The sequence below is a fragment of the Staurois parvus genome, unplaced genomic scaffold, assembly GCF_062004578.1.
Source record: "Staurois parvus isolate SC_StPar_1 unplaced genomic scaffold, SC_StPar_1.0 ptg000303l, whole genome shotgun sequence".
Classification (NCBI taxonomy): Eukaryota; Metazoa; Chordata; class Amphibia; order Anura; family Ranidae; genus Staurois; species Staurois parvus.
Window position 1 is genome coordinate 16,175,527 of NW_028318099.1, and position 16,501 is coordinate 16,192,027.

At 39.6% G+C, this 16,501-nt stretch overlaps 1 protein-coding gene across 3 annotated transcripts in view; it reads right to left on the bottom strand.

Moving 5' to 3' along the window:
- Nucleotides 1-16,501, bottom strand: part of SEMA4G (semaphorin 4G) — a 300,010-nt gene that overhangs the window by 14,804 nt on the left and 268,705 nt on the right. For 2 of the 3 annotated variants that reach the window (XR_016313584.1, XR_016313583.1), the window contains exon 15: nt 15,142-16,250. Coding sequence is in view for 1 of the 3 variants with exons in the window: in XM_089683293.1 (XP_089539419.1) it covers nt 15,433-16,250 (818 nt within the window). In the remaining 2 variants the exon portion in view is untranslated. Of the gene's footprint in view, nt 1-12,228; nt 16,251-16,501 lie in introns of those variants that run through there. The other variant, XM_089683293.1, reaches the window with a different exon arrangement.

The following is a 16,501-nucleotide window of genomic DNA, read 5'->3' on the forward strand; positions in this document are numbered from 1 at the left end:
GTCCAATAGAGCCCTAAAGTCTCATTAAATGAAATCTGATAGTATATATGCTATGGTTCCCTATATGATGACACGTTTAAATGAAAAAAAAAAAGTGTAAAAAATGAAAGGTACATTTAGGCCCTTAAGCCTGTCATGTACATAAGTACATGCACGTATTTCATTTGCACTACACCATATATATCGCTGTGCACACTGCACTGAAAGCAATAACTCTAGGGCCATTATTCATGGTTCACATTAAATTGATGACTTGTAAAAGCTTATCCAATGCCACCAAGGGAAAATTTGGAGTGCCAAAGTTTGTCGCTATTTCACAGGCATTTGCAATTTTAAGGTTTGACATGTTGGTTACTTACTCAGCACAATTTCGTCTTTTAGATTTTACCAAAAATGGGTATACAGTAAGTCCCTTATGAACGAATTCCGTTCCGGGAGTTCAAAAGTCCAACAAAGTGAATCTTATACATCTTTGACACAAATATACAATGTAAAGCATAAAAAAAAACCAAAAAACAGAAATACTGTAAACAAACTATTTTTACGTTTATCGTAACCTTAAAATAGTGGTACAGTACAACTGTAAATAAACTATTTTTTACTTTAACAGTTACTGTACCTTAACCACTTCAAGTCTTGACACTTTTACCCCTTCCTGTCCAGGCCAATTTTCAGCTTTCAGGGCTATCACACTTTGAATGACAATTACGCGATCATGCAACACTGTACCCATATGCATTTTTTAGCTTTTTTTGAGACAGAATTAACTTTATTTTGGTGGTATTTATTCACCACTGGGATTTTTATTTTTTTGCTATATAAATGAAAACGTCCAAAAATTTTGAAAAAAAGTGTTTTTCTTATAAATTTTTGCAAATAAATAATCTTTCTACATAAATCTTGGCCAAAATGTATTCAGTTATCTTTTTAGTAAAAAAAAATAAAAACCATATTAGTTTATAACCAAAAATTATAATTTTTCAAATATATTTTTTATATTATTATTTATGTTTTTTTAACATACTGTCACGCTAGCAGTACAGTGTCACCATAGTGACACTGTACTACTTGTGGGGGTGATGAAGATTTTTTTTTTTTTTTTTACACTGATTGCTTTTACACCCATAAACGCTGTAAAAGCAATACTTTCTCTTTCTCTCTGGCTGCATTCTTGCAGCCATTGAGAAATACTGTGTCATTCAAAGATTTCACACATAGTAAGCAATGATGTCAGAAGGGACATCTTGCTTACTACTATTCATGTGATCATTGATTAGCCAATCAGTGATCACATGATCGGGACCTCACACAGAGGTCCCGTACAACAATCGGTGTTCCGCTGTGTCCAGAGGTGCTGTGCTGCACGCTCCCAGGGAGCAAGCACAAGCAGGGAAGTGGGGAGGATGTTTATAAACCGCCACCCGCCCCTGCACTGCTCCCGTCCGGCTGTTTATATACAAGGGCTGGACGGCTGGACGGGAAGCGGTTAAAATGGTGGTACAGTACAACTGTAAATAAACTATTTTTGCTTTTAAAGTTACCTTAACATGGTGGCACAGTACAGTACCACAACTGGCATATACTGGAAGAGAGTTACTAAATGGAGGAAGGAGGGTAGGTGGGAAATGGTGGAGCTGAGGGATCATCAGCAATAGGAGATAGAGGGCAAGATGGAATTTGGCCCATACCTGATGTTGATGGAGCTGAAGGATCAACAATAAGATATGGAGGGCAAGATGGCATTTCACTCACACCTGATGTTGATGACGCAGTTTTTTTTATTAATTCAGTTCTGTCTACCCTTTGGAAGAAATGATACAGTGATGTCTGAGTAGTAGCTCTTTTTTTCTCATCATAGATGACTCTGTAGCACTGGATGGCATTCTGAACAGCTGCTGCACCCTTTGTGCATCGTTCTGTGAATCTCTTTGGTTCTTCAGTTACATCTTCCTCTTGGCTCTTGTCGTCTTTTTCGCTGGGCCTCTAATTCCATCAGGTCCTCATTAGTAAGCTCCTCATCTTGCACAGCAAGGAGTTCAATGAAGTTGTCCTCTTGCAGATCTGGCTCCAGCTTCATGCTAAGGGTCACTAAGTTGTTGGAAGATCTCTTTGGACTCCTTACCCATCTTCTCAAGTCCATGAACTTCATGAACAAACTGCGGGCAAAAGTTCTTCCAAACCCTATTCATGGTGACAGCTGAAACCTCATGCCAAGCAAAGTTGATATTTTTTATGGCCTTGAAGATGTTATAGTCCTTCCAAAATTGTCGCCAGGTTGTTCCTATTTCATCAATAGCCTTCACTGCTTGAAGGAAAGTGTGACATAAATAATATTTCTTGAAAGTCCCAATAACGCCTTAGTCCATAGGTTGGATGAGCTCCGTAGTATTCGGTGGCAGATGCACTACTTTGACGTTGGGATGAAAGTCATCCATGAATTGGGGGTGACCTGGTGCATTGTCAAGCAGCAAAAGAATGTTGAATGGGATATCTTTCTCCAAACAATATTTTTCTATCTCTGGGATAAAGTGGTGGAAAAACCAGTCCTGGAAAATGGCCTGTGTAACCCAGGCATTGGAGTTACTCTTCCACACAACAGGTAGAGAGCCATTGGCTATGTTTTTGAGGGATCTTGGATTCTCTGAATGGTAAACTAAGAGAGGCTTTAGTTTCATATCACTGGAATCATTGCCACCAAACAACAGAATAAGTCTGTCCTTTGCTGCTTTGAAGCCTGGCATCCTCTTGTTTCCGAACATCCTGGGCTTTGTACAGTACACTATCACACTGTACAGTAATCACACAGCAGCACAACTGTGACAATCTCTGGCAGACAGGAGAGCTACTTCCATGATTTGTTTGCATCTACGAATGTTCGTAATATGAGGTCCGTTTGTATCTGTGAAAGTTCGCAACTCAAATGTTCTTAAGTCAGGGACTTACTATAGATTGTGTTTGTGGGCACTAAATTTAACTTTAGGGTAATTAATTGCAGGAACTTGACTGGCATGCATGGAGTCCTGACTTCAACCCGACAGGCCACTTTTGGTTTGAATTAGAGCGGAGACTGTGAGCCAGGCCTTCTTGTCTGACATCAGTGCCTGACCTCATAAACCTGCTTCTGGAAGAATGATCAAGCATTCCCATAGACATACTCCTAAACCTTGTGGACAGCCTTCTCAGAAGAGTTGAAGCTGTAATAGCTGCAAAGGGTGGGCCAACTGAATATTGAACCCTCCGGACTAAGACTAGGATGCCATTAAAGTTCATGTGCCTGTAAAGGCAGGCGTCCCAATACTTTTGGCAATATAGTGTGTGTGTGTGTCTGTGTGTGTATATATGTGTGTATATGTATGTATGTATGTATATATGTGTGGGCAGCACAGTGGCTAAATGGTTAGCACATCCGCCTGGCAGTACTAGGGTCGTTGGTTTGAATCCCAGCCACGGCACCACCTGCCTGGAGTTTGCATGTTCTCCCTGTGCCTGCATAGGTTTCCTCCGGGTACTCCGGTTTCCTCCCACACGCCAAAGACATGCTGGTAGGTTAACTGGATTCTGTCTAAATTGGCACTAGTATGTGTATGTATGAATGTAAGTTAGGGACCTTAGATTGTACACCCCTTGAGGGTTAGGGACTGATGTGAATGTATAACATATATGTAAAAGCGCTGCGTAAATTAACGGCGCTATATAAGTACCTGGAATATATATATATATATATATATATATATATATATATATATATATATATACATACATACATACATACATACACACACACATACACACACACATATATATACATACATATATACACACATATATACACACACATACATATACAACCCCAATTCCAAAAAAAGTTGGGACACTGTGTAAAATCTACATAAAAACAAAATGCAATGATTAGCAAATCTCATAAACCCATATTTTATTCACAATAGAAAAGAGAGGACATATCAAATGTTTAAACTGAGAAAATGTACCATTTTAAGAAAAAAAAATATCATCTACAGTACATAATAACATTAAAATAGTTTGAGAATCTGGAGAAATCTCTTGCAAGGAACAAGGCTGGAACACAATATTGGATGTCCAACATCTTTGGGCCCTCAAACGGCACTGCATTAAAAACAGGCATGATTCTGTGATTCACTGCTTGGGCTCAGGAATGCTTCCAAAAATCACTGTGAACAGTTTGCCATGTCATCCAAATTTGATATCATTTCTACTTTTAAATGTGAATAAAATATAGGTTTATGAGATTTACAGCATCCCAATATATATATATATATATATATATATATATATATATATATATATTTGGAAGTAGAAGGTATTGTTGGATACCCTCTTCCCAATCACAATCAGTTTGTGTGGAAATGTCTTGTTGCCATGTCTGGAAAGGTTGTGTAACCTTCAAAGTGTATGTTTGAGATACAGTAGGCAAAAGGTATAAATAAAAGAGGGGCTTATCTACATGCTCAGCTCAGGAGACGCTTAGCTGCATGGGAGGCTAGTAATAGGAAACACAAATTGTGCCAGAGTCATGTGTCTATGCTGTAAGTATCTGACGTACATCTTGTTGGCCAGGTAGTACAAGGATCATAGCCTATCAAACATTAACAGAAATCCTTGAGACATAACACCCTGCAATGTTTTAATGCCATATTTGGTCCAGATAGATGGATCCGGTATGGAATGGAAATGAGGGAGCATGGGGTTCCCTCAAAGTGGGGTGCATGGGGACCATACATCTGTGGCTCCTAAATAAACGCTGACCTGTCGCCACACATGGAGAGTAGTCTTCATAGGAACAGTGATGTTAGAGATAGAACGGGGGCCCTAGAAAATTAAAATTACTTAATTCAGAATAGGAGCCTATCGATGCCATCTCTAAATTAACCGCCGGGTTGTTATCTACCTGAGTAAACCAACAATGAATGGTCATAAGTACTGCAGCCCAATAGTATTTCTGGAAGCATGGGAGGACCAAGTCACCAACAGTAAGTAGCAGTTGAAGGGTAGACTTAGCAGTCCTAGTTGTACCATCTGCCCATATTAAGGAGGTAACAATCTGACCCAGTTTATTGAAAGAATGTTTTAGAAATTGGGATAGGAATATGGTGGAGCATATACAGAAATTTAGGGAGAAAGATGATTTTAATAAAGTTAGCTCTCCCCATGGGGGTTAAAGGTATAGATTTCCACACAGCACATGAGTCAAGTGGAGAAAAATAGGATGTAAATTAAGAGACAGATAGGATGATAGCTCTCTTGGGACTGTAACCCCCATATATTTAAAGTGACAATACCATATGAGAAGGGCACCAACAGCCTGCTGAGAGACTTTAGGATTTTAAAAGAAATAAGATCCAGTTGTCCAAATTGATCCTAACACCTGAAAACCTGCCAAACATATCAATCATCTCTAGGGGCATTGACAACGAGGCAGAGGAATCTACTAAATAAAGCAAAGTATCATCTGCATACAGGGTGGATAAAAATCAATGGTTTTTAAAAAAAAAAAAAAAAAAAAAAAAAAAATCGTTTTTTTTTTTTATTTAAATCGATTTTTTTTTTTTTTTTTTAAATTAAATGCTATTTGAGGAAAATATATTACCATCCAAAGGTTATTCCATCATGAAATAAAGATTAGGTTTTTAATTATGTAGAATAAGGCTGTATATGTTTAATTTTTTTGGTAAATAAATTCCATTAATCCATTCACAATGTCATGCTCTTCCAGAGGTTTTTGTAAGATTATTGGGCAGTTTCTCTGCCTACAAGATATTATCACAGATGCTTGGTTTACTTTTGCAGTTCTCAAAACTGAATTTGACTCAGCGGAGATCACATGCCTCTTCTTCACAACAAAAATGTTATAACATGAACAGAGTTAAGAAAAAGACCTTAATCCTAACTTCTACAAACCTATGAATACAGAATCAACCCCTTCAGTGCTAAGTTTCAAGAAGTTCAGTGAATAGAATAGAAACAATATTTTTCTGATTGTTTGGAGTGGAATAGATCTGCACAAGAAGAAAGTGAAACTAAGTGTGAGGAGGAAGGGGCTGACAGTCTAAGTTTCTTAAAATATATATATTTTGTTTAGCCAAATTAGTTAACAAACATGGATGTTTGTTTAAGCAAATCACATATGCTGGAATGTTATTGTTTCAGTTGAATAAATCTATTTAAATTGTTATTATTAAGGTAATGATTATTTTTCTCCTTCCTAAGTACAACAGAAAAGTTGTCCAAATATGAATGATTAACCTATTAAACTGGGGATAAAAAAAACTAATATGAAAAGTTGTTATTCTAAAAATCTTCATCTACTTGCATATTAAAGTTATACCAGCAAGAAATAGTCTATGTAGAAAACTATGATTTAAATCAAGCCTTACTGACTAGTGATTTAAATCGTGATTTAAATCAAACCCACCCTGTCTGCATAGAAGGAAACTTTCTCCTTTAAGGGATCCACTGTAATTCCACAAACTCTCTGAGGATCTAAGTAGTATAGGTAATGATTCTATGGTAAGCACAAAAAGGCCTGGGGAAAGAGGGCAGCCCTGTCTTGCCCCCTATTGCAGACTAAAGGTGGGAGAAAGCACATCTCCAGTTTGGATTCTGGTGGTTTGACAGGCATAGAGGAGTTTTATCCAGGAGATAAAGATAAATTGAGGGCCGAATCCAAACTTCCAGGGGACCATCCACAAGTATGTCCACACAATTGTGTGTGAAGTTGCAGAGGAGGCCTTAATAGTGAATAACCTCCAGAGGGTAATATCTGTACCCGTGCCAGGCATGATCGTATGTATTAGATGGAGAACACCACAAGTAGCTGGTGTCTTTATGAAAATTTTGGCATCTACATTTAACAGTAATTTAGGTCTGTAAGAGGAGCACAGCTCTGGAATCTTTCCTGGTTTGGGCATCACATTGATGATTGTTTGTGACATGATAGCTGGAAGGCAACCATCATCCAATCCAGCAAGGAGCATCTTGTGAAATCTTATAGCAAGGACCTCTATATGGGTCTTATAGAACTCGGATTGGAGTTCAGATATACCCGGGGTTTCACTAAACTACAGAAAATAGATTGGTTATTGCATGCTGGACTTCCTCTAAAGTAATTGGGGTATCCAACCGCTGTTACAAATGTGAGGCTAAGGTGGGGAATTCAATATCATCAAAGTAGGAGTGAAGATGAGTTGTGGAATATTGGGCCCTAGAGGAGTATAGTTTCTTATAGACCAATACAATTTGGGTGTGGATAGCAGCAGGATCAGATAAGGGTGTTCTAGAAGATGGCCTGTTGTCTCTCCTTGTTCAAAGATGGGCGTGTGTCTAGTGTAGTTGCTGTGTCTTAGAGACCCTAACCTGAAGACGTATAACCTCAAAAGGTACGTACCTTGGTCTCAGTCACATCAAGAGCAGCCTAAAGAAAACAGAGAGATCCCTGCATCAACATCGCTTGCATGGATGCAGGGGTGAGTTTTTTTCGTTCAACCCACTGGTCAGGGCCCTAGCCCCAATATTGTCCAGTCCACTTTCTCCCTAACATGGGCAGCACAGTGGCTAAAGGGTTAGCCCTTCTGCCTAGCAGTACTAGCAATATTGGTTCGAATCCCAGCCACGGCACCACCTGCCTGGAGTTTGCATGTTCTCCCTGTGCCTGCGTGGGTTTTCTCTGGGTACTCCAGTTTTCTCCCACACTCCAAAGACTTGCTGGTAGGTTAACTGGATCCTGTCTAAAATGACCCTAGTATGTGTATGTATGAATGTGAGTTAGGGACCTTAGATTGTACACCCCCTGATGGTTAGGGACTGATGTGAATGTACTATATACAGTGGGGATCGAAAGTTTGGGCACCCCAGCTAAAAATGTGTATTAATGTGCATAAAGAAGCCAAGGAAAGATGGAAAAATCTCCAAAAGGCATCAAATTACAGATTAGACATTCTTATAATATGTCAACAAAAGTTAGATTTTTATTTCCATCATTTACACTTTCAATATAGCAGAAAACAAAAAAATGGCGTCTGCAAAAGTTTGGGCACCCTGCAGAATTTATAGCATGCACTGCCCCCTTTGCCAAGCTGAGACCTGCCAGTGTCATGGATTGTTCTCAATCATAGTCTGGGCAGACCAGGTGATGTCAATCTCAAAGGTTTTAAATGCCCAGACTCATCTGACCTTGCCCCAACAATCAGCACCATGGGTTCTTCTAAGCAGTTGTCTAGAAAACTGAAACTGAAAATAGTTGACGCTCACAAAGCTGGAGAAGGCTATAAGAAGATAGCAAAGCGTTTTCAGATGTCAATATCCTCTGTTCGGAATGTAATTAAGAAATAGCAGTCATCAGGAACAGTGGAAGTTAAAGCTGATCTGGAAGACCAAGAAAAATATCAGACAGAACAGCTCGCAGGATTGTGAGAAAAACAATTCAAAACCCACGTTTGACTGCACGATCCCTCCAGAAAGATCTGGCAGACACTGGAGTTGTGGTACACTATTCCACTATAAAGAGATACTTGTACAAATATGGTCTTCATGGAAGAGTCATCAGAAGAAAACCTCTTCTACGTCCTCACCACAAAAATCATCGTTTGAACTTTGCAAATGAACATATAGACAAGCCTGATGAATTTTGGAAACAAGTTCTGTGGACCGATGAGGTTAAAATTGAACTTTTTGGCCGGAATGAGCAAAGGTACGTTTGGAAAAGAAGGGGCACAGAATTTAATGAAAAGAACCTCTGTCCAACTGTTAAGCATGGGGTTGGATCAATCATGCTTTGGGGTTGTGTTGCAGCCAGTGGCACAGGGAACATCTCACGAGTAGAAGGAAAAATGGATTCAATAACATTTCAGCAAATTTTGGATGGTAACTTGATGCCATCTGTGAAAAAGCTGAAGTTAAAGAGAGGATGGCTTCTACAAATGGATAATGATCCTAAACACACCTCAAAATCCACGGGGGATTACATCAAGAGGCGTAAACTGAAGGTTTTGCCATGGCCTTCACAATCTCCTGACCTCAACATAATTGAAAATCTATGGATAGACCTTAAAAGAGCAGTGCGTGACAGACAGCCCAGAAATCTCAAAGAACTGGAAGACTTTTGTAAGGAAGAATGGGCAAAGATACCTCAAACAAGAATTGAAAGACTCTTGGCTGGCTACAAAAAGCGTTTACAAGCTGTGATACTTGCCAAAGGGGGCAGTACAAGATATTAACTCTGCAGGGTGCCCAAACTTTTGCAGACGCCATTTATTTGTTTTCTGTTATTTTGAAAGTGTAAATGATGGAAATAAAATCTAACTTTTGTTGACATATTATAAGAATGTCTAATCTGTAATTTGATGCCTTTTGGAGATTTTTCCATCTTTCCTTGGCTTCTTTATGCACATTAATACAAATTTTTAGCTGGGGTGCCCAAACTTTCGATCCCCACTATATATATATATATATATATATATATATATATATGTAAAGTGCTGTGTAAATTGACGGCGCTATACAAGTATCTGAGATAATAATAATAACATACAACAGAGATTTTCTCTCATTGTTAACTTTGCAAACAGTTACCACCCTCTCTCTAAGGTTGCTTTAAACACCCATCCCTATGTGGCTTAGCTTTGTATTAAGCTGGGCTAAGCAGGATGAAAAACAAAAAAAAACAAAAAACACTGGACAGATTACTGCATCAACACAAGGATGTGGGGATCTCTCCCACTGTGCTATTGTATTCTGACAGGGGGACCCCTGTTGTCAGTGAAGCTGGCTGCTGGACTGGACAGACAGGCTCAAAGTCATATTTTGGCCACCCCTTCCGAAATGGAATATTTTACACAACAACCGATTAAAGCTTTGCAGACCTGCTAAAAACGGTAGTTGGTTTTATCACTGGCAAGCAGCAAAATAAGTCAAGGTGAATTCAGAACGCTTAATTTGTATACTGGTCGGTGATTCATAAAGTATTGATGTGAGCATGATAACAATGAAAGCTACTGTCAGTTTCCTTGTATGTTTCCTAGTTTGAGGGCAAATAAATAGTCACCATTATTGCCTTTGGTATCACTTAAATACACCTTTTGAGTTCAGTTTTACTTTAAGCTACTTTTTCGGCACATTAAATTACATAAGCCATTTACATCAGCTAACAGTCTTATGTGCTTTGAAATTGATTGCTATATAAATGAATTTAAAAAAATGGATTCTTGAGAAACAAATTTAAAGGACCAACACAAACAGCACCCATAAAAGGATATTAGGTCACATTCACTTAGAATTTCTAGGTTTTAATAGTGTGCTCTAGAAAAGCATCAGAGTAGAGAAGGGTGCTGTCTGCTGAGGGAGGAAAAAAGGAAAGTATTGTGTTTATTCCAATTCCCCTACACCTTAAAAGCACTTAACCCTTGCAGTACTTAGGGGGTCCCACTGGAAACGGAAATTTTAGACAGACTCGGAGTTCAGATCTAGCTACCAGGTGCTATAATGATCAAAATCAGTGCATTTGAGAAAGTGGGTCTACTTATTGGTTAGCTGGTCTGACATATGGTCAGGATTTTGAGCTATAGTTAGTCAATACAATTCCTTTACAATCAAAGCCCATACATAAACATACAAATAATTGTCTATGCCAGCCACTGTCAACCAGGGTTCCTCCAGAGGTAGCTAGGGGTTCCTTGAGCAACTGCCTATTTGCCTTCCATTTAATCATGACTGCACAGTTACATGGGCAAGGCCTCTTGGCAGAGCCAGCTGCATGGCACCAAAGACCTTTTTTGTTGTCCATAAAGGAGGGTTATTTTACCACTGATTACCAGTGTATGAGCAGCATTTTTCCCACTAATATTGTAAGAGGGCATTCTTCCCTCTGACTACCACTGTGTGCGGAGCATTATTCCCACTGAATACCACTGTGTGGGGAGAATTCTTCCCACTGACTGCCACTGTATGGGGAGCATCCTTCCCACTGACCACCATTGTAAGGGGGCATTCTTCCCACTGAATACCACTATATGGGGGGAGTATTCTTCCCTCTCACTACCACTCTATGGGGAGCATTCTTCCCTCTCACTACCACTGTATGGGGTGCAATCTTTCCTCCAACTACCACTGTATGGGAAGCATTCTTTCCTCCGACTACCACTGTATGGGGAGCATTCTTCCCTCCGACTACCACTGTATGGGGACATTCATCTCACTGACTACCATTGTAAGGGGGCATTCTTCCCACTGACTACCACTGTATGGGGAGCATTCTTCCCACTGACCACCACTGTGTGAGGGAGCATTCTTCCCACTGACCACCATTATAAGGGGGCAATCTTCCCACTGACTACCACTGAATGGGGAACATTCTTCCCACTGACTACCACTGTATGGGGAGCATTCTGCCCACTGACTACCACTGCATGGGGAGCATTCTGCCCACTGACTACCACTGAAAGGGGGGGCATTCTTCCCACTGATTACTACTGTATGGGGAGCATTCTTCTCTGACCAGCACTGTAAGTGGGCATTCTTCCCACTGATTACCACTGTAAGGGGATCCTTCATTCCACTGACCACCATTGTAAGGGGGCATTCTTCCCACTATCACTAAATGGGAAGCACTCTTCCCACTGACTACCACTGAATGGGGAGCATTGTTTCCACTGACCACTATTGTAAAGGGGCATTCTTCCCACTGAATAGGGAGCATTTTTCTCACTGACCACCACTGTAAGGAGGCATTCTTCCCACTAACTACCACTGTATGGGGAACATTCTTCCCACTGACCACCTTTGTAAGGGGACATTCTTCCCACTGACCATCACTGTATGGGGAGCATTCTTCCCACTGACCATCACTGTATGGGGAGCATTCTTCCCACTGGCCATCACTGTATGGGGAGCATTATTCCCACTGACCATCACTGTATGGGGAGCATTCTTCCCACTGACCATCACTGTATGGGGAGCATTCTTCCCACTGACCATCATTGTAAGGAGGTATTCTTCTTCAGAAAGATTTTCCCCGCTGACCTCCAATAAATTGTATTAAGCAGAGGTTCCTTGAGGCTTGAAAATGATCTCAAGGGTTCCTCTAGATTTAAAAAGGCTGAGAAATACTGGCTTATACTAATAGTTCATGTATTCCTGAATTCTGTTTTGCTTTAAGTTCTCTTTTAAACATATGCATTATTAACAAAGAATAAAGACTTTTTGCATTAAATGTTTTTATTGCCAAACATAACATAGTAAACTGAATGGCTTGACATTTTGCTGTTTATATAAACATTTATCTTTATATTTTTTCAACAACTTTCAAAATTTCCGTTACAAAAAACATAATACAATATATTTTAATCTTGCTAAAAAATCTCCTATTTTTCATTTGTAATATCTGATGTTTCTATAAACATTTAGAGGTTTATTTACTGGAGATGGTTCACTCAGAATCTTGTGCACTTCTGCATGGAAACCAATCAGCTTCCAGGTTTTATTGCTAAAGCTAAACTGAACAAGCTGGGGTTAGAAGCTGATTGGCTACCATGCACAGCTGCACCAGATTCTGAGTGCACCCATTTTAGTAAATCTCCCCCCAAGGTTTTATTCACACATAAGCAGTCCATTATATTGCACATTAATGTGTATTGCATTAAAACCCAATTGAAGTTTCATTTTAAATCAGTAAAATACATTCCAGGTACATGAAAACAAAAACTGTGCAAAATCGTCTATGCATTTTCTTTAGAAAACAGCCACAGCCACAGCCACAGCCAGAGTAGAAAATCCTGTCTTGTGCCAGCATGCTGTACACTGGTGTGCTTGTTTTTAGTGTCTCTGGCATAGTATGCCCCTTGTTGAGTCAGGCCTATAGCTCTACAATGAGCAAACTCATGTTCCCTGTTGATAAGAAAGCTCTAGTCAGCAGTTGTCACTCTCTGTAGCATGAAGGCAAAGGACAGGCTTTTCTATGTAAACTGTGGCTGCTGTCTAAACAAAACAAACACTGTGCACACCTTTTGTTTTGATGCACTTGGATTGTATTGGCATGATTTAAAGTAAATGCTTACTTGGGCATTATGGCCAAACCACCAAAACATTTCAAACTTTGCACAAGTACCTATCCCCCCCCCCCCCCCCCCCGATTCAGTGTGTCAGATTTGAGGATTGGTGTTCCAGAGTGTCAGTCCTGGAAGCAAATCACACATAGCATGATTTCAAAAGAAATGCTGCTTGCATTTGAAATGTGGTTAATATGCACTCACACTGCATTTTAATTAAATTGTATACAGGACAGAAAGACACACAGTAAAAGTGAACACTGGCCACCAAGATGCACTCCAAAATTTAAAGTGTATCAATGATCAAAATGTAAAATCATATTTAATTTCTACATTGTACTTCAATTATTTCTAGCTTACTTCTATTAACCTGAACAACCTTGAAGTGTATAAACTTACTTTGTGAAGATCTCCACACATTTACTTCCTTGAATTTTGTGATACGTATTCACTATGCCCTGTGAGTAGGCACTGCTGTGTCAAAGAATTCACAGAGCCTGCCTTTTGAATGACAAAGGTGCTGAGAGGAGAAGTTTCAGGAGGCAGAGTCAGCAGAGGTATCACTGCTTGCAGGCAGCGAGGTACCATGGGATATTCACTGATCAGCCGTAACATTAGAACCACTGCCCGGTAAACTGAATAAGATTACAATGGCACCTGAAAATTGGTGGGATAGATTAGGCAGCAAATTAACATGTCCTTGAAAATTATGTGCTGAAAGCAGAAAAAAAATGGAAAGCGTATGGATTTAAGCATCTCTGACAAAGGCCAAATTGTAATGGCTAGACAACTGGTTCAGAGCATCTGCAAAACTGCAGCTCTTGTAGGATGTTCCTGGTGTGCAGTGGTCAGGAACTACCAAAGGTGGTCCAAGGAAAAAAAAAAAAAAACAGCGACAGGGTCATGGGCTGCCAAGGCTCACTGATGCATGTAGGGAGTGAAGGCTGGCTCGCGTTGTCCGATCCAATAAAAGAGCTACTATAGCTCAAATTTCTTAAAAAGTTCATGCTGGTTCTGATTAAAAAAAAAAGTGTCAGAACACATAGTTCATCACAGTTTGTTGCCTATTGAGCCACATAGCAGCAGATTGGTCAAGATGGCTAACCCCTATTTACAGTCAAAAGTTCTTACAATCAGCACATAAGCATTAGAACTGGACCACAGAGAAATGGAAGAAGTGGCCTGGTCTGATGAATCATGTTTTCTTTTACACCATGTGGATGGCTGGGTGAGCACATGTCGCTTACATGGGGAAGAAATGACACCAGGATGCACTATGGGATGAAAGCAAGCTGGTAGAGGCACTGTGATTCTTTGGGCAATGTTCTGCTGAGAAACCTTGGGTCCTGTGTCATTTATGCAGATGCTACTTTGGAGTCCAAGGCTATTATGGTGGCGAAAGGGGGACCTACTTGGTACTAGGTGGATGGTCATAATGCTATGGCTGATCAACGTATAGTCCTTAGAAATTGGAAGTAAACAACAGAGAAGCTGCAACATATGCAGGGAATCGAGGAGGGTGTGGAAAGAGATGACCAACAGACAGGCAGAACTCACAACATTTAAGGAGATTTTTCAAGTAAGCTTATGTTGGCTTGTCAAAAATTAATTGTATTGCTATTACAATACTGATGATTCTTTCTTAGATACACAGAATATAACTGGATACTAACATTTATTAGGTAAAGTTGATCCAGGGAATATCCGATTGCCTCTCGGGGGATCAGGAAGGAATTTTTTTTCCCTGCAGGAACAAATTGGATCATGCTTTGCTGGGGTTTTTTTTACCTTCCTTTGGATCAACTGTGGGTATAGGATTATAACTTCTTTTTTTTAATGGTTGAACTGGATGGACTTTTGTCTTTTTTCAGCCAGACTAACTATGTAACTATGTTAAAAAAAAAGTGCTGATGTTAATTAATGTGTATGCTGTGGCCACAGATTACCTTTAACCACTGCACTTCATATCCTTTGCAAACATGAGTCAGACGTAAAACACATACGTTTACAGTAACCCATAGCCAGAAACATAAACAATGATATTACGACTGAAATACACACCTACCTTTTTTTCCTTTGGTCACAGTTTTTCCAGAACAGAGCAGGATTTCTTTTCAAGGAGAGCACAGCCACCTACAACATGTCCATTTTACAGCAGAAAAGAACCCTAAAGCTCCACAGATAAAGATGTATATAGTGTGAAAATAGTTGTGGACTTGTCACTGCACATTTTGTGTTTTTGCTTATAAATAAAAAAAGGTAAAGCAGAATGAAAATATAATAAAAAGTTTTGTTTAAAAAAAGTAATTTGAGGTAGATTGTTTTATTTTTTTCCTTTGTCTCTTATTAGTATTTACTAAACTGAACTTTCATCCAACTTTTCAACCAACTGCGTATGTTTCCTTTTCTCCAAGATCTTGCTTAGTTCCTCTGTGAATGAGTTGTACAAAGGAGAACTTGCCTCCTCACTCTGTCTTAAAAGCATGTAACTGTTACCATTCATTTTCCTCAGCATGTTAGGCAGGGTACTGATCCCATTGGTAAACTCTGATGGTAAAGGAGGTGGTGGTGGTGGTGGTGGAGGATTTGTTTTGGTGGGAGATGTAGTTGGTGCCTCTCCAGGAATTATCTGAAGGCATCCATCAGAATAATTATGTTCCTCAGACTTGTCTTTGAAGTTTGAAGATACCGTCTGAAGTTCTACACTGGTTATCCGAGAATTGCTCATTGCATATTTGCCCTTTCTTTTTTGCTGGCAAGAAACATACAATAGAACTATTGAAAGGACTAAGCACAGTCCACCCAAAATTGTGATGACAGAAATGTAGACAAATTCCAGCTTAGAAGAAGATTGAGGTGCTGGTGTTGGCAACTGGATAATGGGAGTAGTATCAGATGGCTTTGGCAGCTTTAGAAGAACATTGACGTTATATGAAGCAACTATAGATTGCAAGCCTTTTTCCTCAGAAAAACAGTCATATTCACCGCTGTGTTCCAAAAGAGCATCTGTGATGAGGAGTCCATCAACTCCCACTCGAAGGTGACCATCATCATCTTCCAGTGGGTCGGTGCCATTCACTAGCCAAAGAGGCTTAGCTAGGTTTGACCAAAGGTCACACTGCAGGAGGACGTCATCTCCCTTCAAAACAGTTCTCACTTTCTTCACTGGAACAGCTAAAAAGAAAGGTATGTTAGTAAATTTATTGAGGACTCAGCCTGCCTGTTGCTCAAGAATAGAAAACCACAAAATGTCATGAGGTATTAGGAGACTTCACATGCAAAAGAATCGATGAAGGGTCTAAAGCGGCTACATATATTTATTGCTCAATGAAGCACAAATACTGTCTTTTCATTCTCTCCTATACTTAACCTTCCATCTCCTCATTCTAATATTGATGTATCTGTTATGATGCAGAAAATCTCAG